This window comes from Dipodomys spectabilis, unplaced genomic scaffold (assembly GCF_019054845.1).
Source record: "Dipodomys spectabilis isolate Male_0828 unplaced genomic scaffold, ASM1905484v1 ptg000373l, whole genome shotgun sequence".
NCBI classification, from domain to species: domain Eukaryota; kingdom Metazoa; phylum Chordata; class Mammalia; order Rodentia; family Heteromyidae; genus Dipodomys; species Dipodomys spectabilis.
The window spans coordinates 2,133,722-2,159,681 of NW_024871050.1; the positions used below are offsets into that span (position 1 = coordinate 2,133,722).

The window sequence follows — 25,960 nt, forward strand, 5'->3', positions numbered from 1 at the left end:
AATGGGGCTGTGGCTCAAGTGGTAGAGCACTCGACTTGAGCTGAAGATTTTAGGGACAGTGCCTAGGCCCCGAGTTCAAGACCCACAACTGGTTTAAAAAAATAAATATACTCGCCGGGGCGCTGGTGGCTCACGCCTGTAATCCTAGCTACTCAGGAGGCTGAGATCTGAGGATCTCGGTTCAAAGCCAGCCCGGGCAGGAGAGACCGTGAGACTCTTATCTCCAATAAACCACCAGAAAACCGGAAGTGGTGCTGTAGCTCAAGTGGTAGAGCGCTCTCCTTGAGCTGAAGAGCTGAACAACAGCGCCCAGGCCCAGAGTTCAAGCCCCACGGCCGACCAAAAAAATAAAATAATAAATAAATAAATAAATATACTGAATCATAACTAGGCAGACATTTTGTAAACTGTTAAAAGTAACTGAAATTATCACCATAAACCAACTGAAAATTTTTTGGCATGCCCATTTATTCAATTGAATTGGGTAACTATCATTATATGCACCATACAGGGATGTCAATTTTTTAAAAAGCAAAACATTGAATATTTTCAAAGATACTATGGTCTTAGTTAAATCTTTGATTCAGAAGGCACTTCAGTAACTTTCAGTGAAAGTTATTAACATCATCACTATACAGTACTGAAGAAATACTTGTACCGTTTGCAAATGATTTCCAGTACCATGCAAGAAAACCTTTAGTTTTCTTCTTCTATACATTTAAAATAAAATGAGCACTAGTGCGATTTTTACAAATATTGTTTATTTTAATGAGGCTGGTACAGACAGTGTCCATTTAAAACCCATGTCCCAGGCCAAAAAGTACAAATAAAATCAAAAGGAGCAGTGTTCTGTTGTATACACTTCTTCATGAACAACTTTATTAACTTCTAATGAAAATTAGAACTTTTCTGGGTTCTTCTGACAAGATTTTTTTTTAATCTTAAAACACTTTCTCTTCAGTGAAGCCATCTTTGGAGTTAAGCATCACTCTTACCATGTCTGCCAGCTTGATTCCAATCCTGATATCTTCCTCTTCTTTTGGTCCAAACCCTCAGACTTTAAAAAGTAGCTTCAAGTTAAGGAAAGGTCATTTTCCCCACAGTTCAGTTCTATGAAAAACTTCCATCTACCACTGAAAGTCATAGTCCAGGAGTGAAGCAATCACATGCTAGAACTTCAGGGCCAATTGGAAAGTCTTTGTGAACACTCGCATTGGTCGATGTTACCTAAAATTGCAGTCCTGAAAAGTGGCCTCTCTGTGCACAAACGTCATTTTTTAAAATGAGAGGGCAATGTGAAAGGAGCTGAGGTTTGATCACCAAAAATCAGCACAATGAAAACAAATGATAATAATGAGCACTAGAATCAAATTAACAGATGTTTTAAAGAGATGGGAGTGCCAGTATTCAGTTCCATTTTGAACACCACATTACAAAAGAACTATTTTTAAAAATAAAAAAGGATTGAGGCAAAAGAAAAAGAAAATAAAAAGAATATCTAAACTGCTGAATGACCCCCCGTTTGTTCCTGATAAACTTCAATCACATCTTCTTCCTCCATTCCCAGCTGTAAGAGGAGAAAAATGTTAGTAAGAGAATATAAATTCACTATTTTAAAATTGGCTGCAATTATGTGGCCACTATTTTGAAGTGCTCTACAGTTCTTTCACCTAAAGAACCTAGAAGGGCCAGGGATATCACTTAGTGATTTACCTTCCATGTTTAGAGCTCTAGGTTCAAAACACCTTACCTCCAACATCTAAAAAGAGTAGTTATATCCTCCTTCCAGTTCGGATTATCCAGCTATTCTTTTTACTGTGTCAATTTCACTTCCCAAATGATTCACTATATAAAATTGAAGTATTAAGAGGGTGTCAGTGGCTCACACCTGTAAACCTAGCTACACAAGAGGCTGAGACCCAGAGGGCTGCACTTTGAAGCTAGCTCAAACAGAAAAGGACTTTCTGTCCAAAAGACTCTCATTCCAAAATAACCAACAAAAACCTAGGCTGAAGGAGTGGATCAAGTGGAAGAGTGCCAGCCAAGCAAACACGAAGCTCTGAGTTCAAATCCAGTACAAGCCAAAAAGAAAACAACCTGCAATCCTAGCTACTCAGGAGGCAGACAGTTTGAAGCCAGCCCTAGCAGGGCAGGAAAGTCCACAAGACTCTTGTCTCCAATAAACTACTCAGAAAAAGCTGGAAGTGGTACTGTAGCTCAAGGGACAGAGCACTAGCCTTAAGCACAGAGAGGCTCAGGAACTCAGGCCCTGAGTTCAAGTCCCACGACTGGCAGAACCAACTAGATAGGCTGGACTAGACAGACAGTGCCTACCTAGCAAGTACAAGGCCCTGCATTCAAACCCTAACATACTCCCAAAAACATATGTGCATTTATGCATTCATGTACATACACACTTTGTTTTGTAATGATGGAAGAAAAAAACAGGACTTTATGAATGCTAAGCACATGCTCTACCACTGAGCTACAACCCCAACACCTTTGTTCCTTTTAATTCAGGTGGGCACTGGTGGCTCACCCCTGTCTAGCTGCTCAGGAGGCTGAGAACTGAAGATCATGGTTCAAAGCCAACCCAGGAAGGAAAGTCTGAGAGACTCGTCTCCAATTAACCACCAGAAAACTGGAAGTGGCATTGTAGCTCAAGTAGTAGAGTGCTAGCCTTGAGCAAAGGAGCTCAGGAACAGCATCCAGGCTCCAAATTCAAGCTCCACAACTGACAAAAAGGAAAAAAAATATTCAAGAGGATACTCACTTCTTTTGGAGTATGATTATCAGCAATTCTCTGACCTTCAAAGAGAAACCTGAGTGAATTCATTGGAACTCCCTAAAAATAAACAAATAGCAAATCTTAAATTTATACAGTGCAGCCAAGAGAGCTTAATATTAAAAAACTAATCCAGGTACCATTGGCTTATACTTATAATCCCATCTACTCAGGAGGCTAAGATTTAAGGATCACAGAAGCTAGCCTGGGCAGGAAAATCCTAGAGACTCATATCTCCAATTAAAGATCCAAAAGCTATGGGCTAGGAAGGTGGTTCAGTGGTAGAGTAAGTACTTGCCTTGCATGCATGAGGCCCTGGGTTCTATTCCTCAGCACCACATAAGCAGAAAAAAAAAAAAACGGAAGTGGCTCAAGTGAGAGTGCTAGCCTTGAGCTGAAGAGCTGAGGGACAGCGCCCAGGCCCAGAGTTCAGGCCCTACGACGGGACCAAAAAAAAAAAAAAAAATTAAAGAAAAATAAATAAATAAGGGCCGGGCGCCCTGTAATCCTACAGGCTCACGCCTGTAATCCTAGCTACTCAGGAGGCTGAGATCTGAGGATCATGGTTCAAAGCCAGCCCGGGCAGGAAAGACTGTGAGACTCCTATCTCTAATAAACCACCAGAAAACCAGAAGTGGCGCTGTAGCTTAAGTGGTAGAGTGCTCACCTTGAGCTGAAGACCTGAGGGACAGCGCCCAGGCCCAGAGTTCAAGCCCCACAACCAACCAAAAAAAAAAAAAAAAAGGATCCAAAAGCCAGAAGTGGCTTTCTTTTTTTTCTTTCCTTGCCTTTTTTTTTTTTTTGTCGGTTGTGGTGCTTGAACTCTGGGCCTCGGTACTGTCCTTCAGCTCTTCAGCTCAAGGGTAGGTCCTACTCTACCACTTGAGCCACAGGGCCACTTCGGTTTTCTAGAGGTTAACTGGAAATAAGTTTCTTATGGACTTTCCTGCTCATGCTGGCTTTGAACCATGATCCTCTTATCTCAGACTCCTGAGTAGCTAGGATTACAAGCATGAGCTACCAGTGCCTGGCTTTCTTGCGCCTTTTTTTTTTTGGTCAGTCGTAGGGCTTGAACTCTGGGCCTGGGCACTGTCCCTCAGCTCTTCAGCTCAAGGCTAGCGCTGTACCACTTGTTGCTCCTTTTTTAAATGACAGCATGAGGCTTGAACCCAGAGCCTTTTATTCTTGCTCTGCTTTCTGGCTCACAATAGTAGCTCTACTACTTAAACCACACCCCCAATTCTGCTTTTTGCTGGTTAACTGGAGATAAAAGAGTCTTGAGGATTTGTCCGGTCAAGCTGGCTTTGAACCACTATCTTCACATCTCAGCTTCTTAAGTTTACAATTATAAACATGCACCACTGGTACAATGTAAAATTCATTGTCTTTTCTGTTTGTTTTGTTTTTGGGTCCGGTCGTGGGGCCTGAACTCTGGGCCTGGGCGCTGTCCCTCAGCTCTTCAGCTCAAGGCTAGCGCTCTACCACTTGAGCCACAACGCCACTTCCAGCTTTTTCTTTTTTGCATATGTGGTGCTGAGGAATCGAACCCAGGTCCTTGAGCATGCAAGGCAAGCGCTCTACCACTGAGCCATCTTCCCAGCCCTAAAATTCATTGTCTTTTCTAAATTCAATTTTAATACAGACTGACTAAACTTATTTCTTGATGATTGATTTAGATCATTTCACTTTAGAATATTCTTATTTCTTACATATGTTAATTCTAATTATACTTATTAAAATATATTTTTATTAACAATGATCATAAGTAACGTTTATAATAAGTAACTTTTTTTGTTTTTGATCCAGTCCTGAAACTTGAACATAGGACCCTGTCCCTGAGTTTTTTTGCTCAAGTCTGGCAGTCTACCACTTGAGCCACAGTCACTTCCAGCTTTTGGGTGATTAATTGGAATCTCATGACTTTCCTGCCTAGGGTGGCTTCAAACTATGATCCTAGAATCTCAGCCTCCTAAGTAGCACCATGTTAAGGCTTTAAATTGGCTATCTCATTTCACTTTCAAGAGGTGATTATTACAGTGTTTTCATTCTACTAATGAGGGGAAAAAAGCATGAAGGTTAAGTAACTTGTCCAGGTTACATAGCCATGCAGCAGTGGAGCCCAAATGTAAATCAAAGGCTAGAATGTGAAGATTTAGTATTAAATATTTCTACATAGCTTTTTTTTTTTTTTGTCGGTCATGGGGCTTGAAGTCTGGGCTTGGGCGCTGTCCTTGTGCTCTTCAGCTCAAGGTGAGCGCTCTACCACTTGAGCAAAAGCAACACTTCCGGTTTTCTAGTGGTTTATTGGAGGTAAGAGTCTCACGAACTTTCCTGCCCTTTCCTGCCCGGGCTGGCTTTGAACCGAGATCCTCAGATCTCAGCCTCCTGAGTAGCTAGGATTACAGGTGTAAGCCACCAGCGCCCGGCTTATAGAGATTTTTTTTCTAAAGCAAGTTCTTACTGAAACATGAAATATAATTAACAGTAATCAGTAGTGCTATAAAGACAATACACTTCTTCCCTTGTGCAACTAATTGATAACAGTAAAACATGTAGGGGGGCTGGGAAGGTAGCTCAGTTGGAGAGCGCTCGCCTTGCAAGCATGAGGCCCTGGGTTTGATTCCTCAGCACCACATAAGCAAAAAGAAAAAAGCCAGAAGTGGTGCTGTGGCTCAAGTGGTAGAGCGCTAGCCTTGAGCTGAAGAGCTGAGGGACAGCGCCCAGGCCCAGAGTTCAGGCCCCACGACCAGAGCCAAAAAAAAACATGTAGGGGGGGATGACAGTAGTAGCATTTTTGTGGCATTGGGATTTGAAATGAGCATGTCATGGTCTTTGACTTGCTTGCTCAGTCAGCACTCTACCACCTCCAGCCTGGCCTTTGGCTTATTATTTTGGAGATGGAATCCCAGACTTTTCTGCACAGAATGGCTTGAAACTTCAATCCTCCTTTAGCTACCAGCACCCAGCTAGAATTTCAATTTAACATATGGAATAATACTTGTGGTCAGAAGCACAAAGAATTTTCCAGGTGTGTGTGCGCGCGCACGTACTGGTCCTAGGACTTGCACTCAAGAACTGGATGCTATCCCTGAGCTTTCTTGGCTCAAGGCCAGTGCTCTGCCAGTTGAGCCACAGCACCACTTCCAGCCTTTTCAGAGTTTATTGGAGGTAAGAGTCTCACAGACTTTCCTGCCCAGGCTGGCTTCAAACCCCAATCCTCAGATGTCAGCCTCCTGAGTAGCTAGGATTATAGATATGAGCCACCAGTGCTCTACTAGGAAGTTTCATAATCAACACCAATTCCACTTGCCTTTATTGTTACATAAACTTGAAAGCCAACAAGATAGAAACATTCAGCCAGGTGGCTCACACCGATAATCCTAGCTACTCGGGAAGCTGAGATCTGAGGATCGCGGTTCAAAGCTAACTCGGGCAGGAAAGACCAAGAGACTCCTATCTCCAATAAACCACCAGAAAACCGGAAGTGGCGCTGTAGCTCAAGTGGTAGAGCGCTCACCTTGAGCTGAGGGACAGCGCCCAGGCCCAGAATTCAAGCCCCATGACCGACACACACACACACACACACACACACACACACACACACACACACACACACACGGACGACCAACAATAAATAAAATAAAATAAGAAACATTCATTTGAAAAGTCTTTATAATTGAGTTACTATTTTTATGTGTGATGTCTTGGAGCTTGAACTTAAGGCCTAGGTGCTGAGTTTCTATGCTTAGGGCTAGCCCTCTACCACTTGAGCCACAGCCTCACTTCCAGATTTTTGGTGGTTACTTGGATATAAAAGCTTCATGGAGCTAAGTGCTGGTCACTCACACCTGTAATCCTAGCTAATTAGGAGGCTGAGATCTGAGGATTGAAGTTTAAAGCCAGCCCAAAGAGCAAAGTCCTCTTTAGACTCTTATCTTCAATTAACCACCAGAAAACCAGAAGTGGCACTGGGCTTAGCTAAGGGACAGTGCCCAGGCCCTAAATTCAAGCCCCCTGACCCACCACCACCAACCAACAACAAAAAGACTTTCCTGCCTGGGCTAGCTGTGAACCACAATCCATAGATCTCAGTCTACTAAGTAGCTAGGATTACAAACATGAGCCACAAGCAAATAACTGAGTTACTTTTCCTTACTAGTTCAAACTTTGAAACTAGTCAAACAAGCAAATTGGCAATTAAAGATATGATAAGCCAGGTGCTGGTGGCTCAGGCCTGTAATCTTAGCTACTCAGGAGGCTGAGATTTGAGGATCGCGGTTCAAAGCCAGAGCAGGTGGGAAAGTCCATGAGACTCTTATCTCCAATTAACCACCAGAAAACCAGAAGTGGCGCTGTAGTTCAAGTGGTAGAGTGCTGGTCTTGAGCTGAAGAGTTCAGGGACAGCACCCAGAGTTCAAGACCCATGACCATGACCACCACCACCAACAACAACAACAACAAAAGAGGGTATGATAAATGATAAAATGAGAGTGATTTCCTCTAGCTCCCAATGGCAAAAATAATTAACTAAGATCATTTTCTTTTTGACTACCTTCAATAAAAAAAAATGAAAAAGCAGGGCTGGGAATGTAACTCAGTGGTAGAGCACTTGCCTTGCATGCATGAGGCCTTGGGTTCGATTCCTCAGCACCACATAAGCAAAAAGAAAAAAAAAGCTGGAAGTGGCACTGTGGCTCAAGTGGTAGAGTGCTAGCCTTGAGCTGAAGAGCTGAGGGACAGCGCCCAGGCCCAGAGTTCAGGCCCCATGACCGGACCAAAAAAAAAAAAAAAAAGAAAGAAAGAAAGAAAGAAAAAGCATGGTATTTAACATTAAATATACAAACCTGTCTTTGACAGTATGATTCTTTGAGTTTCTTGAGATGTGTTGTCATTTTCACTTTGAAGTGAATTTCACTGCTATCCTAAGGAGATAAAAGAAGAAACAGTATTTCTCTTTGTATAAATTAACTTGTGTAAAGAAAATTAATTATACATATCATTACATATATGCTATAGAAACATTAACCATGTCTCCTATATTTTTCCACCAAAATATTCCTTTTATCATTAACAGAATTCATCAAAACACTAATTATCCTCAAAGCTGCTTTATATCTACAAAGATAATCTTTCTTAGAAGTTAAATTTATCAGTGTAAGCTGGGCACTGGTGACTCATTCCTGTAATTCTGGCTACTCAGGAGACCACAGTTTGAAGCCAGCCAGCCCAGGCAGGAAAATCTCTAAGACTATCTCCAATTAAACACTAAAAAGTTGGAAGTTCAACTGTGGTTCAAGTGGTAAAGCACCAGCCTTGAACAAAAAAGCTCAGGCACAGCACCCAGACTTTTGAGTTCAAATCCCAGGACCAGCATACAACAAAAACCTTACCAAGCCAGGCGCCGGTGGCTCACGCCTGTAATCCTAGCTACTCAGGAGGCTGAGATCTGAGGATTGTGGTTCAAAGCCAGCCCGGGCAGGAGAGACTGTGAGACTCCTATCTCCAATAAACCACCAGAAAACCGGAAGTGGCGCTGTAGCTCAAGTGGTAGAGCACTCGCCTTGAGCTGAAGAGCTGAGGGACAGCACCCAGGCCCAGAGTTCAAGCCCCACAACCGCCAAAAAAAAAAAAACCTTACCAGTGTAAGTTTGTATATTAAAGAATGCATTTCTTCAAAATAAACCTCTAACAGCAACAAAACAAATGCCCCATCACCCTCATCAAAAAGGCACAGAAAATGGCATATACCATATCCAAAGGAATACCATATCCAAAGGAATTAATACGATTCAGATTCCAGTTTAGAGAACGAGATGCCAGAAGAGAAAAGGATTGGAGAAAAGTGATTTATAAGAACAGAATTCTAGTTGGAAAAATTAAGGTAATCTAAAGCAAAGTAACAAAACAAAGTCTCCCCTTCCTTCAACAGATTCATTATGGTAAAGATGCAATTTTTAAAAAATAATTTGTCTTAACCATTATTGTTCCTATATGTTTACACCCTAGAGAAAAAGAAAGAAGGAAGGAAGGAAGGAAGGAAGGAAGGAAGGAAGGAAGGAAGGAAGGAAGGAAGGAAGGAAGGAAGGAAGGAAGGAAGGAAGGAAGGAAGGAAGGAAAAGAGAGGAAGAGAGAGGGAGAGAGAGAGGGAGGGAGGGAGGGAGGGGAAACTCACCTGCCCAATGACTTTGAGTTTAATGTATTCTCCCTCCTTCTTATCCCCCAAGTCCTCAGTTGAAGGTTTTGCCTCCTGAAAGAAATTTCAAGATAAGCAAAAGTCCTAAGTCAATTACTTTCCCAAATCCAGGCTCACTAGAAATCAAGAAAAGTTTTTATCATCACATTCAAAAATAATGGTCTATTAAACACACACACACACACACACACACACAGGGAAAGTACCCTGTTCAAGCCCCACAACCAACAACAACAAAAAAAACGAAGTTAACAGAAAAAATGAAAATGCTTAATAGAACTGACTTTGTTAGTATGAATCCTTGCCTATTTTTAATTAATTTTAACATTTCCTTAGTATTAATGACAGCAGGCAAAATTAACCTCCTTTACTAAGACTTTTCTTTTAGTCAGTGATAGGACTTGAACTAAGGGCCTAGGCACTGTCCCTGAGCTCTTTTGCCCAAGGCTAGCACTCTACTACTTTGAGCCACAGTACCACTTTTTTTTTTTTTTTTGGGGGGGGGGGGGGGTAGGTGGTTGTTAATTGGAGATAAGGGTCTCAGAGTTTTCAGCCTGGATTGGCTTTGAACCATGATCCTCAGATCTCAGCTTCCTGTGTAGCTAGGACTGCAGGCTTGAGCAACTAGCACCTGGCTTTTTTGTCAGTCTTTGGGCTTGAACTCAATGTTGCCACCCACCATATGCCCCTTGACCAGCAGCGACTGGGAACAAAACAATAATGGACACCAGATGGTAGAACTGAGGTTTGGGATAGCAGGGGACCTGCAGCCTTCCACCAACTTCAGATTCCAAGGTTTCAGTCAAGGATTTTATTGCTCTTGTGCAAGGGAAGTAAGGTATAAGCTTCGACCTGTGACAGTATTTGCATATAAGTAGTAGATGACCTTTTTCTGGGAAGGAGAGCTTACAATTTGCCCACTCTCTGGATAGAAATCCAAATTCCCATTAAGCCAGGACTGATTGACCTCTCCAAGGACTCTCAGCAGTTCTGAGAGTATGTTGGGAGAAGGCATTCCACACTCCCAATCCTTTCCCGGTCTCACAGCTTGGATTTTCAGGCTCTCACAACTCAAGGCCCGTTGCTGTCCCTGAGTTTTTTTGCTCAAAGCCAGCACTTTGGGCCACAGCACCATTTCTGGTTTCCTAGTGGTTTACTGGAGGTGGTAATCTCAAGGACTTTCCTGCCACAGCTGGCTCTGAATTCTGTTCTCATATCTCAGCCTGGAGTAGCTAGGATTATAGATACGAACAATTGGACTACCACTTTTTTTGAAGGGGGGGGAGGGGGGGGAAGACCCCACAAGCTGTAACCCTGGGCCTGGACACTGTCCTTGAGCTGCTTTTTGTTCAAGGCTAGCACTCTAACACTTGAGCCAGGGCACTACTTCTGGCTTTTTCTGTTTATGTGGTACTGAGGAATCAAACCCAGGGCTTCATGCATGCGAGGCAAGCACTCAGCACTAAGCCACATTCCCAACCACCAATTTATTTTTGTAGGTTGTGGGGCTTGAACTCTGAGCCTTGGGATGGCAGTCCCTCATTTCTTCAGCTCAAGGTTAGTGCTCTATCACTTGAGCCACAGTGCTACTTGCAGTTTTCTAGTGGTTTACTGGAGTTATGAGTATCCCTGACTTTGCTTTCCAGGCTGGCTTTGAACCACAATCCTCAGATCTCAGCCTCTTAGGTAGCTAGGATTACAGGCCTGAGTCACTGGCGCATGGCTCACCACTTTTTTTTTTTTTTTGTCAGTCGTGGGGCTTGAACTCTGGGCCTGAGCGCTGTCCCTCAGCTCTTCAGTTCAAGGCTAGGGCTCTACTACTTGAACTATAATGCCACTTCCGGTTTTCTGGTGGTTTATTGGAGATAAAGAGTTTCACGGACTTTCCTGCCCGGGCTGGCTTTGAACCTCGATCCTCAGATCTCAGCCTCCTGAGTAGCTAGGATTACAGGCGTGAACAACAGGCGGCCGGCTCACCACTAACTTTTAACACAAGGATTCTGTTTAACTGACCTCTTTCCCCTCTGGTGATACTGGAACATGAAATCAAGACCTTGTACTTGCCAGGGTGGCAAGCTACCATTTGAATCAAGCCTCTGCCCTGAGTTTTGCTGATTATTTGGCAATAAAGTTTAGAGATGATTGACTGAATTGGACTCTCAGCTTCTCCTGAAATTATCTCAAGGAAATCTATTTCATTCATCTACCAATTCGCATCAAAAGTTGCATCAACTGATAAGCTGAAGTACAGTATTTAAAAAAAAAAAAATCAGACACTGGTGGCTCTCATCTATAATCCTAACTACTCAAGAGGCTGAGATGTGATGATCACAGTTCAAAGCCAGTCCAGGAAGGAAACTCCATTGAGACTCTTCTCTCCATTAAATTACTCAAAAAAAAGCCAGGCGCTGGTGGCTCATGCCTGTAATCCTAGCTACTCAGGAGACTGAGATCTGAAGTGCAGTTCAAAGTCAGCCTGAGCAGGAAAGATCATGAGACTCATCTCCAATAAGCCACCAAAAAACCAGAAGTGGTGCTATGGCTCAAGCAGTAGAGCGTTCACCTTGAGCTGAAGAGATGAGGGACAGCGCCCAGGCCCAGAGTTCAAGCCCCCCCAACTGACCAAAATTTATATATTTATATTCATATGTGTATGTGTGTGTGTATATATATATATATATATATATATAAAGCCAGAAGTAGTGCTATGGTTCAAGTAGTAGAGCGTTCATATTGAGAAAAAGAAGCTCAAGGACAACACCCAGGCCCAGAGTTCAAGCCCCAAGCCCAGGGGGAAAAAAAAAACTCAGAATTAATGGTCTTTGATCTTCTGCTTTTTACTGTACCTCTCAGATGATTTACAGGTACCTCTCAAATATTAATTACAACCATTCTCCAACCTGACACCTCTACTGTTTCACACTCACACAAGTGCCAGGGTTAGGGCTGGGAATATGACTTAGTGGTAGAATGCTTGCCTAGTATGCATGAAGCCCTGGATTCGATTCCTGAGTATCATGTAAAAAGACAAAACGGGAAGTGGCACTGTGGCTCAAGTGGTAGAGTGCTAGCCTTGAGCAAAAGAAGCTAAGGGACAGGGCCCAGGTCCTGAGTTCAAGCCCCAGGACTGGACACACACACACACACACACACACACACACACGCACGCACACACGCACGCACACAACACAGGCAGGCAAGCAGGCAAGCACGGAGGCACGCAGGCACGCCAGGGTTAAGGTCCTTTGGGTATCTTAATGTGAAAATGTCCAAAACTAAACGCAATACCTCTAACTCTTCTATTAGTCTTAACACTTCTTTCTAAAAACCAAAATTAAAACCAACTACAGAACTTGGACTGTAGCTCAATGCATAGAATGTTTACTATGTTAAAACATTTGCTCTCTTAAACTTCTTAATCATTCAAACAATTCTTAGTGGCACTCATGCTCATCCCATTCTTTCTATTCACACTGCCTTAATTCAGGCACTGCAACAGCTTTTTGTAGTTGGTGGTCATAGGCCTTTAACTCTGGACCTGGGCACTGTCCCTCAGCTCTTCAGCTCCAGGTACTCTACCACTTGAGCCACAGAACCACTTCCAGTTTTCTGGTGCTTTACTGGAGATAAGGATCTCATTGACTTTCCTGCTTGGGCTGGCTTTGAACCCTGATCCTCAGATCTCAGCCTCCAGAGTAGATAGGATTACAGGCGTGAGCCACCAGGGTCCAGCTACTGCAACAGTTTTAGTCTAGCTCCCTCAGTTAATTCTCCAAAATGCTATCAGTTCCAGGTCTCTGGAATGCAATCCGATCTGCTTAAAATCTTCAGGATTAAATTCAAACTCCTTTGCTGACACAGACTGATCTTTCGGGTGCTGATTCTTGCCTTGTAATCCATCTTTAATCTCCTAATCTCTGTCTGCAAAGTAGTCTATCTTCCAGTCATAATGAACTATTTATAGTTCCTTGAATACTCATCCTCTATCTCAATTATCTCTGCTTTCCTAACCTATTCCCTCTCAGTACCATTCAGACATAACTCCCTATAAAAAGATATCAGCCAATATTAGGTAATTAAATGTTAAATAAATAAACTGACAGCAGTTTTCCCACAAAATCTTACTCATGCTTCATGCTTGTACAAAATAGCCAGTTCAAGCAAAGATCTTGTGACTATCGTATACAACAGTCAATTCAAGCAAGTATCTTTTCAGTATTTTATATTCATGTTTGGTAGCAAGAGATAATTCACTTCAATTTCATAAAAACATGTAACCCCTGGGATTTGAAATTTCCAAAGATAAGCTAATATCTGACTAGCCTCTCCATTTTGATGAACTCTTCCCAACTCTAAACCTCTAAAGTAGCAGGTATCTATACTACTTAATAGACTTATGCTTGCTTAGTACAGTACCTAGTTTTTCATGTCTTTTTTTGACAATCACCAGGAGAATGAGAAAATTCTGGACAAAAAAGGCTACCTTGACCCTGCGCTAGTGGCTCATGCCTGTAATCCTAGCTACTCAGGAGGCTGAGATCTGAGGATCACAGTTCAAAGCCAGCCCAGGCAAGAAAGTTAGTAAGACTCTTATCTCCAATAAAACACTCAGAAAGGGCCGGGAAAGTGGCTCAGTGGTAGAGCGCTTGCCTTGCATGCATGAGGCCCTGGGTTCGATTCCCCAGCACCACATAAGCAAAAAGAAAAAAGCCGGAAGTGGAGCTGTTGTTCAAGTGGTAGAGTGCTAGCCTTGAGCTGAAGAGCTGAGGGATAGCGCCCAGGCCCAGAGTTCAAGCCCCAGGACCAACCCCCTCACCGCCCTCCACTCCCAAAAAAGGCTAGCTTGTCTCTAGTGATCTCAATTACTTTTTGGCTTTTTTTTCTTTCTTTTGTTTAAAAAAAAAAAATGTAGCTGGCACAGAATGATATGGTAGGCTGGTTACAAAACAGTGAAAGTATTCAGTTCTGGATCTGCGATAGTACATCACCAAAGAAAAGGGAAATCCAAAGAAGGCTCCTTTATTTAGCTGGAGAGAAGAGCAGATGAAACTGATGATGGAAATAAGTATACAAGATAAAAGACTGAAAACTTCTAAAACTTCAGGGCTAGATCAATGAGAAACTGAACTCTGGTCATTAAAATAAAGAATTCACTAGGTACTTTCCACTATCTTTTTTTTTTTTTTTTTTTTTTGGTCAGGGCTTGAACTCTGGGCCTGGGCACTGTCCCTCAGCTCTTCAGGCTAGAGCTAGAGCTCTACCACTTGAGCCACAGTGCCATTTCCAGTTTTCTGGTGGTTTATTGGAGATAAAAGAGTTTCATGGGGCTGGGAAGGTGGCTCAGTGGTAGAGCACTTGCCTTGCATGCTCAAGGCCCTGGGTTCGATTCCTCAGCACCACATAAGCAAAAAGAAAAAAAGCCGGAAGTGGCGCTGTGGCTCAAGTGGTAGAGTGCTAGCCTTGAGCTGAAGAGCTGAGGGACAGCGCCCAGGCCCAGAGTTCAGGCCCCATGACCGGACCCAAAAATAAATAAATAAATAAAAAGAGTTTCATGAGCTTTTCCTGCCTGGGCTAGCTTGAATCTCAATCCTCAAATCTCAGCCTCCTGAGTAGCTAGGATTACAGGCGTGAGCCACCAGCACCTCCACTATCAACCAATAGAAGAAACAACTTAGAAATAGATGGCTGGGGCTGAGAATGTGGCTTAGTGGTTGAATGCTTGCCTACCATACATGAAGCCCTGAGTTCAATTCCTCAGTACCACATTAACAGAAAAAGCCAGAAGTGGAGCTTCAAGTGGTGGAGTGCTAGCCTTGAGCACTCAGGGACAGAGGCCAGCCCCCAAGTTCAAGCTCTAGGATTGGCAAAAATAAATCAAATAAATAATAAGATACCTGGGTTAAGAAAGAATTTGACTGAAAAGATAAAGAAAACAATTCTCATTTACAAACTTACTAAGCTCATAAAATTGTACTATTGCAAAGTCAAAAGAACAAACAGCTTTGTAGCTGGACCCTGGTAGCCAATGCCTGTAAACCCTAGCTACTTGGGAAGCTGGGAAAGGGAATGATGGTTCAAGGCCAGCCCAGACAGAAAAGTTTGAGAGATCCCTTCTCAACTCAAAATTGGATACACTTATAATCTACCAGTTATACCAGATTATATGGGAGGCTGAGATTGAGAGGACTGTAACATCAGCCCAGACTAGAAAGAAAAGTTCAAGAGACTCTACCACCGTAGGAACTTGGGACACTGTGAAATGAGCCTATGATCCAGCGAAGATGAGAAGACTAAAAGTAGGCAGATCCTGGCTCAAAGATGTGTCCAGGCAGGAAGCAAAACCCTACTATAAAAACAGCCAGTGAAAAACAGCTGAAAGCATGGCTCAGTGGTATTGTCTAGCCTATAAGCACAAGGCCCTGAGTACCACCCACCTCTCATCCCCAGTACGGGGGTGGGGTGAGGAGGGAAGGGGCTTTGCAAAGATGCCCTATGACAATGATTAGTACGCTGATAATTCAATCACATGGACAAAGTATCACAGGTAATTACTCCCAATCTATTCCCTTCCAGGTACACAGGATTGTTCATTGTTACTGAAAGAGAAGGAATTCTGAGGAAACCTCAAATGAATCAAAAATATTCATATATGCATATTCGGTGTTATATTTTATATCTGTACTGGGGCTTGAACTCAGGTCCTCTTCTCCCTCAGCTTTGTCACTCATGGCTAGTACTCTACCACTTGAGCCATACCCCCACTCAGGCTTTTTGCTGGTTATTTGGAGAAAAAAAGAAACTGAGGGTTTGTCTGCCCAGGCTGGCTGAGAACCAGGTATTCTCAAATTTTAGATTCCTGAGCAGCTAGGATTATAGGCCTGAGCCACAAGCATCTGATAGTATTTCTTTTTTCTTTTTTTTTTTTGCCAGTTGGAGGCCTTGAACTCAGCCAGGGCCTTCCCTGAGCTTTTTTGTGCTCAAGGCTAGCCCTCTACCAGTTGAGCCACACAGCTCCAGTTTCAGTTGTCTGAATGGTTAACTGGAGTCTCATGAGAACTTTTCTGCCAGGCCCAGCTTCGAACCTCAATCCTCAGATTTCAGCCTCCTGAGTAGTTAGCATTACAGGCCACTGTAATGAGCCACTGGTGCCCAGCTGATAATTTCCTATTTTAAAAATGTGTTAACCAATATTGTTTTTGTTTTTGTAGATCTTGGGGCTTGAACTCTGGGCCTGAGAGCTGTCCCTCAGCTCTTCAGCTCAAGGCAAACACTCTACCACTTAAGCCACAGCGCCACTTCCGATTTTCTGATGGTTTATTGGAGATAAAGAGTTTCACAGACTTTCCTGCTAGGGCTGGCTTTGAACAGAGATCTTCCAATCTCAGCCTCCAAAGTGCTAAGATTGTAGGAGTGAGCCACCAGCTCCTGGCTCCAACAATATTGGTATGTTAAAGGAAAAAATTCTCCTTGAGATATGCACTTAAAGATTTATAAATGATACAAAGTCTCAAAATGACTTCAAAATGCAAAAGTAAAAAAAATTTTTAGAAAATTAAAAAAGGGGGCTGAGAAGGTGGCTCAGTGGTAAAGCGCTTGCCTTGCATGCTCAAGGCCCTGGGTTCGATTCCTCAGCACCACAAAAGCAAAAAGAAAAAAGCCGGAAGTGGTGCTGTGGCTCAAGTGGTAGAGCGCTAGCCTTGAGCTGAAGAGCTGAGGGGCAGCACCCAGGCCCAGAGTTCAGGCCCCACGACCGGACCAAAAAAAATAAAAATAAAAAAAAAATGCAAAAGTAGCCTTCTGCATCCATGAGAGAAGACTAAAAGGTATCTCTTAAAGATGAAGGGGAAGGAAAAAAAGAAAAAAGGTGAAAAAAGAAATATGGAAGGGGCTGGGAAAGTGGCTCAGTGGTAGAGCGCTTGCCTTGCATGCTCGAGGCCCTGGGTTCGATTCCTCAGCACCACATAAACGAAAAGAAAAAAGCCGGAAGTGACGCTGTGGCTCAAGTGGTAGAGCGCTAGCCTTGATCTGAAGAGCTGAGGGACAGAGCCCAGGACCAGAGTTCAGGCCCCACGACCGGACCAAAAAAAAAAAGAAAAGAAATATGGAAGGCATTGTGAGGCTACATTATCCCTGAGTTAATAATGATGTCTAGACTTGTTTCAGGAGAAAAATTAACAGCAAGCTGGGCACAGAAAATAAAAATCTTAGAAAACTACTGTGATATCCTTCAAAAGCAGAATAGAAATTCATTCCACAAAATGAAATAATATACACTAATGAGATTCCACAACACACAACTACTACACAGGTTAGTAAACAAACAACCAGACAATATTGAGCAAAAGAAGCCAGAACCTGCCAGGTGCTGGTGGCTCACCCCTGAAATACTTAGCTACTCAGGAAGCTGAGATTTGAGAATCACAGTTTGAAACCAACCAGAAACAGGTCTGTGAGATCCTTATCTGCAATTAACCACTCAAACCTCCCAAGTGCAGCTGTGCCTCAAAGTGGAGAACTAGCCTTGAGCATAAGAACTCAGGGACAGCACCCAGCCCAGGCCCTGACTTCAAGCCTCATGATCAACCAGGAAAAGTCAGAAACACACTTGTAGGAGCCCTTATAAAATATTACAGTGGCTAGCTCCCGTGACTCAGGCCTATAATCCTAGCTATTCAGGAGACTGAGATCTGAAGATCTCAGTTCAAAGCCAGCACGAAGAGGAAAGTCCGTAAGACTCTGATCCCCAATGAACCAACAGAAAACTCGAAGTAGCACTGTGGCCAAGTGGGAGAGTGCTTGTCAAGCTGAAGAGTTCAGGGACAGCGCCCAGACCCACAGTTCAAGCCCCACATCCTACAAAATAAAAATAAAAATTCAGGATGGGAAGGTGGCTCAGTGGTAGAGTGCTTGCCTAGCATGCATAAGGTGCTGGGTTCGATTCCTCAACACCATGTAAGCAGAAAAAGCCAGAAATGGTGCTATGGCTCAAGCGGTGCTGTGGCACTAGCCTTGAGCTGAAGAGCTGATGGACAGCGCCCAGGCCCAGACTTCAGGCCCCACCACCGACCAAAAAATAAATAAATAAATAAATAATCAGTGTATTAAAACAGAAAAAAATTAATTTCTATTTTTTTCCCTCCTTTTGAGGAGTGGAATAGAAATGAGATAGGGTTTCCCTATGTAGCCCAACCTGCTTTCCACCACACCCAACTACAATTTATCTGGGTGTACCCAGTGTTCAACTTGTGAAAATTTCATCAATTTTAATGTACATTTTTTAATATATATTAAATACTGGTAGAACCTTTTAAATAACTGGCCTAAGGTATTTAGAACAATGAGCTCAGAGCAACAGAACTCCACCCTTCCTTCCTTTAGCTCTTCCCCTCAAGGTCTCCTTTGATTCAGAAAAGGTAATAGAAAGTATAAATAAGGGGGAAGCTTTTTTGAAAAAGCAACTTTAAAAAAACATGGCCATCCAAGCACTGGTGTCTCATGCTACTCAGGAAGCTAGTAAGGACCGAAGTTCGAAGCCACCCGGGGAAGGACATCTGTAAGACTCTTTTATCTTCAATTAACTACCAGAGGGCTGGGAAGGTGGCTCAGTGGTAGAACAATTGCCTTGCATGCCTGAGGCCCTGGGTTCGATTCCTCAGCACCACATAAGCAAAAAGAAAAAAGCCGGAAGTGGCGCTGTGCTCAAGTGGTAGAGCGCTAGCCTTGAGCTGAAGAGCTGAGGGACAGTGCCCAGGCCCAGAGTTCAGGCCCCACGACTGGACCAAAAAAAAAAAAAAATTAACTACCAGAAAACAGAAATAGCGGGGCTATGGTTCAAAGTAGTAGAGTGCTAGCTTTAAACAAACAACAACAACAAAAAACTCAGGAGCCGGGCACTGGTGGCTCACGCCTGTAATCCTAGCTACCCAGGAGAGGCTGAGATCTGAGGATCATGGTTCAAAGCTGGGCAGGAAAGTTGCTGAGACTCTTATCTCCAATAAACCACTAGAAAACCCGAAGTGGCACTGTGGCTCTAGCAGCAAAGTGCTAGCCTTGAGCTGAAGAACACAGGGACAACACCCAAGGCCAGAGTTCAAGCCCCACAATAGACTAAAAAAAAAAACAAAAAACAGTGCCCAGGCCCTGAGTTCAAGCCCCCATGACCCACCAAAAAAAAAAAAAGTGCTGGGAAGGTGGCTCAGTGGTAGAGTGCTTCCCTTGCATACATCGGCCATGGGTTAGATTCCTCAGCACCACATTAGCAAAAAGAAAAAAAAAAAGCCGGAAGCGGCTCAAGTGGTAGAGGGCTAGCCTTGAGCTGAAGAGCTGAGGGACAGCGCCCAGGCCCAGAGTTCAGGCCTCACGACCAGACCCCTCCCCCCCCCAAAAAAAGAACTGTCATTTAACAGAACTATTCAATTTTAAACTGTAAAACTAAAATACTGAAGAATAGAAAGTATGTGAACTTGGGCTGGGAAGTTGGCTCAGTGGTAGAGCGCTTGCCTTGCATGCCTGAGGCCCTGGGTTCGATTCCTCAGCACCATATAAGCAAAAAGAAAAAACCCAGAAGTGGCGCTGTGGCTCAAGTGGTAGAGCGCTAGCCTTGAACTGAAGAGCTGAGGGACAGCGCCCAGGCCCAGAGTTCAGGCCCCACGACTGGACCGAAAAAAAAAGAAAGTATGTGAACTTTCTTCAAAGACTTTCTCTAAGAAAAGGAGTATCATAATTATCTATTTTTGAAAAATTATCACTTTCAGGAAACTCCAAAAGGAAATGCTAAAGATGTCTTAAAAAAAAAAATTCCCCCAGGGCTCCAGTAGCTTCTGCCAGTAATGCTAGCTAGTCCTTAACACTCTTATCTCCAAGAAACCACCAGAAAACTGGAAGTGGAGCTGTTCCTCAAAGTATTAGCGTTAGCCTTGAGCGAAAAACTTGAGGGATAGCACCCAGGCCCTGAGTTCAAAACACATAGGCAAAAAAAAAAAAAGTTCCTTATGAAAATCCCTGAACAGAGGGTGCTGGTGTCTCACACTGTAATCCTGGCTACTCAGGAGGCTGAGATCTGAGGATCACAGTTCAAAGCCAGTACTAGCAGGAAAGTGCATGAGACTCTTATCTCCAATAAACCACCAGAAAACCAGAGTGGTGCTGTACCTCATAGTGGTAGGAAAGCAAGCCTTGAGCTGAAGAGCTGAGGGATAGCACCCAGGCCCAGAGCTCAAGCTCCATGACTGCCAACAACAACAACAAAAAGAAAGCCACAAAAACCTCTGAACATGAAATTTCCAGGTCGATTGTTTAGATCAAAAAATTGTGCAGCTGGGCTCCAGTGGCTCACGCCTGTAATCCTAGCTACTCAGGAGGCTGAGATCTGAGGATCGTAGCCCAGGTAGGAAAGTCCGTGAAACTTTTTTCCCCAATAAACCACCAGAAAACCATTAGTGGCGTTGTAGCTCAAGTGGTAGTGTGCTAGCCTTGAGCTGAAGAGCTGAGGGACAGCGCTCAGGCCCAGAGTTCAAGCCCATGACCAACAAAAAAAAAAAAAAAAAAATTGTGCAAAGCTGGGCTCAGGTGGCTCACACCTATAATCCTAGCTACTCAGGAAGCTGAGATCTGAGGATCATGGTTTAAAGCTAGCCCTGGCAGGAAAGTTCATGAGAAAACCAAAAGTGATACTATGACTCAAGTGCTGTCCTTGAGCTGAAGAGCTGAGGGACAGCACCCAAGCCCAGAGTTCAAGCCCTACAACCAACAAAAAGAAAAAAAAGAAAAGAAAAACTAAGCCTGTAAAAGAAAAACTCACACCTGTAATCCTAGCTAAGCAGTAAGCTGAGATCTGAGGATTACAATTCAACGCCAGCCTGGGCAGGAAAGTCTGTGAAATTCTTATCTCCAATAAACCACCAGAAAACCAGAAGTGGCACTGTGGCTCAAGTGGTAGAGAGCTAGCCTTGAGCTGAAGAACTGAGGGACAGCGCCCAGGCTGAGTTCAAGCCCCAAGACCAAAAAAAAAAAAAAAAGAAAGAAAAAAAGAGAAACTACTCCATAGTATCAAGTCCTTCCTCAATAACAAAAGTACTATCAAGGGATCTGAAAAAGAAAGATACCTGCTATTTTGAGGTAACTTTCCAATTCTAGAGCCGAAATGTTGACATAACTCAGTGGTAGAGGGCTTTCTTAACATGTACAAGGCTGGGGGGGGGGGGGGGGAGCAGGAAGAGAGGATTACCCTCAGCTGCTCCGGCCACTAGTCATTAGAACTGTAACTATTTTTAAGTTTAAAAAAAGGGTGGGAGGGGGAGACTGGGAAGTTGGCTCAGTGGTAGAGTGCTTGCCTCGCATTCATGAGGCCCTACGTTTGATTCCTCAGCACCACATAAGCAGAAAAAAGCCAGAAGTGGCGCTGTGGCTCAAGTGGTAGAGCACTAACCTTGAGCTGAAGAGCTAAGGGCCAGCACCCAGGCCCGAGTTCAGGCCCCATGACCAACCAAAAAAAAAAAAAATCAAGCCAGGTGCCAAGTATAATCCTAGCTACTCAGGAGGCTGAGATCTGAGGATCATGATTCAAAGGCAGCCCAGGCACAAAGTTCATGAGACTTTTTTTTGGTAGGTCATGGGGCTTGAACTCTGGGCCTGGGCGCTGTCCCTCAGCTCTTCAGCTCAAGGCTAGCTCTCTCTCTAGTCTCATGCACTTTCCTGCAAGGGCTGGCTTTGAACTGTGATCCTTAGAGCTTAGCCTCCTGAGTAACTAGGATTACAGGTGGGAGCCACCACCAGCCTGGCTTCAAGAGCTTCTTATCTCTAATTAACCACCAGAAAACCAGAAGTGGCACTGTGGCTTAAGTGGTAGAGAGCTAGCCCTGAGCTGAAAAGCAGCGCTCAGGCCTAGAGTTCAAGCCCCACAACTGAACAAAAAAGAAAAAAAAAAAGAGCAGGATACAGGTGGCTCACCTGTAATCCTAGCTACTCAGGAGAGGCTGAGATCTGAGGATCTCAGTTCAAAGTCAGTCTGGGTCAGGAAAGTCCATGAGACTCTCATCTCCAATTTACCACCAGGAAATAGGAAGTGATGGAATGCTAGCCTTGAGCAAAAAATCTCAGGGGCAGTGTCCAGGCCCTGAGTTTAAGCCTCACAGCCAAAACAAACAAACAACAACAAACACTGAACCTCCAACAAAGAATGGGAGTAGCCAGGCCCAGGTGGCTCACATCTGTAATCCTAGCTACTAGGGAGACTGAAATCTGGAGGATCTTGGTTCAAGGCCAGCACAAGCAAGAAAGTCTGAAAAATACCATCTCCAAAATAACCAGCAAAAAGCAGAGCTGGAGGCATGGCTAAGAGGTGGAGCACTAACAAGTATGAAGCCCTGAATTCAAACCCCAATATCCCCCCCAAAAAATAGAAAAAAGAATGAGAACTAAAAAGAGAGAGAACTAGGACTGGGAAGATGGCTCAGTGGTAGAGCGCTTGCCTTGCATGCCTGAGGCCCTGGGTTCAATTCCTCAGCACCACATAAGCAAAAAGAAAAAAGCTGGAAGTGGAGCTGTGGCTCAAGTGGTAGAGCGCTAGCCTTGAGCTGAAGAGCTGAGGGACAGCGCCCAGGCCCAGAGTTCAGGGCCCACAACTGGACCCAAAAAAAAAAAAAAAAGAGAGAGAACTAAAATAATAATGTCCTAGTATTAACAGTTAGAGCCTCAAAGATACCCCTGAAAACAATGAGTCTTACATCCTTTCTTTCTTTACATCCTTAAACAATCTGACTTCAAACTGGACTAAAAATAATTCTCCGATTTAGTTTACTGTTCTTCTATCAAGCTATTGTAAACTTCAAATGCTTTCTAGCTATATTCAAGCATCAAAATACAAGGCTGGTAAGACTAAGCATTTATAGCTGTTCTTCCCTCCTTGGTAACAAAGTAAACAACTGTCTAGGGAGATACTAATGCTATTCTCATACCAACTTGGGAATTAATCTACATTATTAGCAAGTAAATCCATCCAAAACTAATCGAGATTATGTTTTTTTTTGTTTTGTTTTGTTGTTTTTTTGGTCCAGCCGTGGGGCCTGAACTCTGGGCCTGGGCACTGTCCTCAGCTCTTCAGCTCAAGGCTAGTGCTCTACCATTTGAGCCACAGCGCCACTTCTGGCTTTTTTCTTTTTGCTTATGTGGTGCTGAGGAATCGAACCCAGGGCCTCAGGCATGCAAGGCAAGCACTCTACCACTGAGCCACCTACCCAGCCCCGAGATTATGAGTTTTTAAAATGCATTTTGTAAGCCAGGTGCCAGTGGCTCACGCCTATAATCGCAGCTACTCAGAAGGCTGACATCTGAGGATCTCGGTTCAAAGCCCGTGCGGGCAGAAAAGTCCCTGAAACTCCCATCTCCAATAAACTACTCAGAAAAGCCATTAGCACAATAGCTCAAGTGGTAGAGAACTCACCTTGAGCTAAAAAAGCGCAGGGACTGGGCCCAGGCCAAGAGTTCAAGCTCCAGGATTGGTCAAAAAAGAAAAAAAAAGCATTTTGTATAAATCACTTGCACTCACCAGCTGATACAAAATTGGGTTAAAAGCCAAGGGAATAAGTGTTAAATTTAAAAGTTCAAGTATTTCGTGAAGTTAAATTAAAAAGTTTTCTGAATAATTATCACTATGCAAGTAAGTCCAAAAGTACTTTAAAACACAAAGTCATCTGAACGAAGACCAGAGCAAAACCTTGAGAATTAAAAAATGAGCCACAAAACTGGTTCATTAGAACAAGATAAGGAAGAAAAACTTCAGGGGAAAAAAAAATCACTCCTAATTGAATAGAAAATCTAGGCAAAATTCTTGACACATTAAAATGGAGCTCGCTGCCTCTTCAAATACCCTGTAACTACTCTATATAGTGTTCCTACCATTTTTCTCAAAAGTACCAGTCATTTGAAAGTTACTGCTCAGATGAAATGGCTTTTGTTGCTCTCAACAGTTTGGGTCTAGCTTCCTGACTATTGAGTGCTCTTTTACAACTGGAGAGTCGATGAGCCAATCCTGAGCAAGAAGTGATAAAGTACGGAGAAGACAACGCTGCACCCCCAGATGGAAAAAAAGGATATAGGAGAAAGCAGCAGGGAACTGGCCCTACCTACAATCCGTACTGAAAAAAAGCTTGTCCTAAGTTCCTGGCAACATGAGACTAGGTCCCCCTCGTCCCCACCCCCTTCTGCCCGGAACAAGAACCAAAAAGTGGAGTGCAGCCACTTCTAAGGGACACAGAGCCTCCCAGGCAGGGATTCTCTCCCGTTACATAACTGGGGCCTAGGCCTTGCTTCGGCAATCAGACCTCTGGAGGAGACGGCCGGGTTCCCCAGGGATTCTCTCAGGAGGCGGAAGCGGGGTTCTGCACCTGGTCCACCCGGGAGAAAAGAAGGGGGACGACGTCGAAAAGCTGCGACCAGAGGCGCCCGAGCACTGGGGATGCGCTGCGAGCCCCGAGAGGGGCGGGGCGGAGCCCGGAGCCCCGCCACGGGCCCGGGCGTCCCGGGCCCCAGCCTGCTCCCCTCCACGCCCGCCCAGCCCCCCACCAGCCGCCCCCTCCCCCACCGCGTGCTCCCCTCCCCCGCCACTCCATCTCCCCCCCCCCCCCCCCCCCCCCCGCTTGGCCGAGCAGCAGGCGGGCCAGCGGCGCAAGGCCCCGACCACCGCCACCGAGAGCTCCGCGCCCAGTACCTGATCAGACATGGTGACAGCGGCTTCACCGGGAGGTCTCCGCACAGCAGCGGCCTCGGGCACACAGAACCTCGCTCCGGGGTTTACAAATCCGTCTCCTTTCCCTACAGCACAACACCGCGGCTGCAGGGACTTCCGCTTACGCCCCGCGTCACTTCCGCCACGCGCACAGGGGCGGGATGTGGAAGAGAGGAAAAGGGCGGCGGGAAAGCCGGTGGGGGAGTGGCCTGGGGCGGGCGGGCGCGAGAAACGGCTTTGTGGGGCCGAAGGAGGGAATTGCGGCTTGTTCCGCGCCCCGGGAACTAGCAGCCTCCGCACCTCGGACGGGGCTTCCACCTCCCAGCCGAGAGAAGACCCCAGGGCCTCACGTCTGGACGTGGGTAGCCGTCGCCACGGCCCTCGGAACCTGACACCTCTTTGTCTCCTCCCCGCGTGCTCTCCGCTCTGCCCAAGCGTTGACAGCCTTACCCCGCAGCCCACACTTTTTGTTTACCCGGACTCCCGCCCCCGCCAAACACGTGACCTTGATTGACAGCAACAGCAAGAGCAACCACTTGGACACAGTCTTGGTTTTTTTTCTTTTAACGGTCGTGGGGTTTAAGCTCGGGTCCTGGGCGCTGTTCCTGAGTGTTTTTGCTCAAGGTTAGCGCTGTCTCACTTACCCACTGCTCCCTTTGTGGCTTCTTGGTGGTTAAATGGAGATGGACTTTCCTGCCCAGACTGACTTTGAACTGGGATCCTTAAATCCCAGCTTCTTGAGTAGAGATTACAGGCCTGAGCCACTGGGTCCGTAGCTCATTAGACACAAAGTTGATGGATAGATATAAAGTGGCTTTAGCCGTTGAATCAGTCCTATTGAGCTAAAGAGATAACTTTCTTAAAATAAAATGAACTGGCACACTTCAACTAGAATGCCAAGACAATTCAATATTGAAAGGACAGTCTTCAATAATTAGTACTGAGACTAATGGACATCTTTATGCAAAAGAATGACTTTAGATCCCTACCTTAAAGGCAAGATTAGTTAAAAGGGACTAAAGGTATATACTAAGAGCTAGAACAAAACTCTTAGAAAACAGACATAAGTCTTTATGACTTGCCTCTGTGTGCTTTTGTTTTTTGTTTTTTGGTTTTTTTTTTGCCGGTCATGGGGCCTGAACTCTGGGCCTGGGTGCTGTCCCTCAGCTCTTCAGCTCAAGGCTAGCACTCTACCACTAGAGCCACAGCGCCACTTCCGGCTTTTTCTGTTTATGTGGTGCTGAGGAATCGAACCCAG

At 44.5% G+C, this 25,960-nt stretch overlaps 1 protein-coding gene across 1 annotated transcript; it reads right to left on the minus strand.

Annotated features, from left to right (window-relative positions):
* Nucleotides 1-739: 739 nt before the first annotated feature.
* Nucleotides 740-24,838, minus strand: Sumo1 (small ubiquitin like modifier 1). The gene is made up of 5 exons (XM_042667021.1): nt 24,685-24,838; nt 8,958-9,032; nt 7,630-7,707; nt 2,774-2,845; nt 740-1,567 (listed from the first exon to the last, which is right to left on the minus strand). The coding sequence occupies exons 1-5, from the start codon at nt 24,694-24,696 to the stop codon at nt 1,499-1,501; spliced, it is 306 nt and encodes a 101-aa protein (XP_042522955.1). The 5' UTR covers nt 24,697-24,838; the 3' UTR covers nt 740-1,498.
* Nucleotides 24,839-25,960: the final 1,122 nt, after the last annotated feature.

What these genes read in the sequence shown, in the direction of transcription:
- Sumo1 (XM_042667021.1), bottom strand. An exon ending in AACTCAAAGTCATTGGGCAG is followed by an intron (nt 7,708 to 8,957) that starts GTGAGTTTCCCC and finishes TTATCTCCTTAG; the next exon opens with GATAGCAGTGAAATTCACTT. An exon ending in AATCATACTGTCAAAGACAG is followed by an intron (nt 2,846 to 7,629) that starts GTTTGTATATTT and finishes GTTTATTTTTAG; the next exon opens with GGAGTTCCAATGAATTCACT.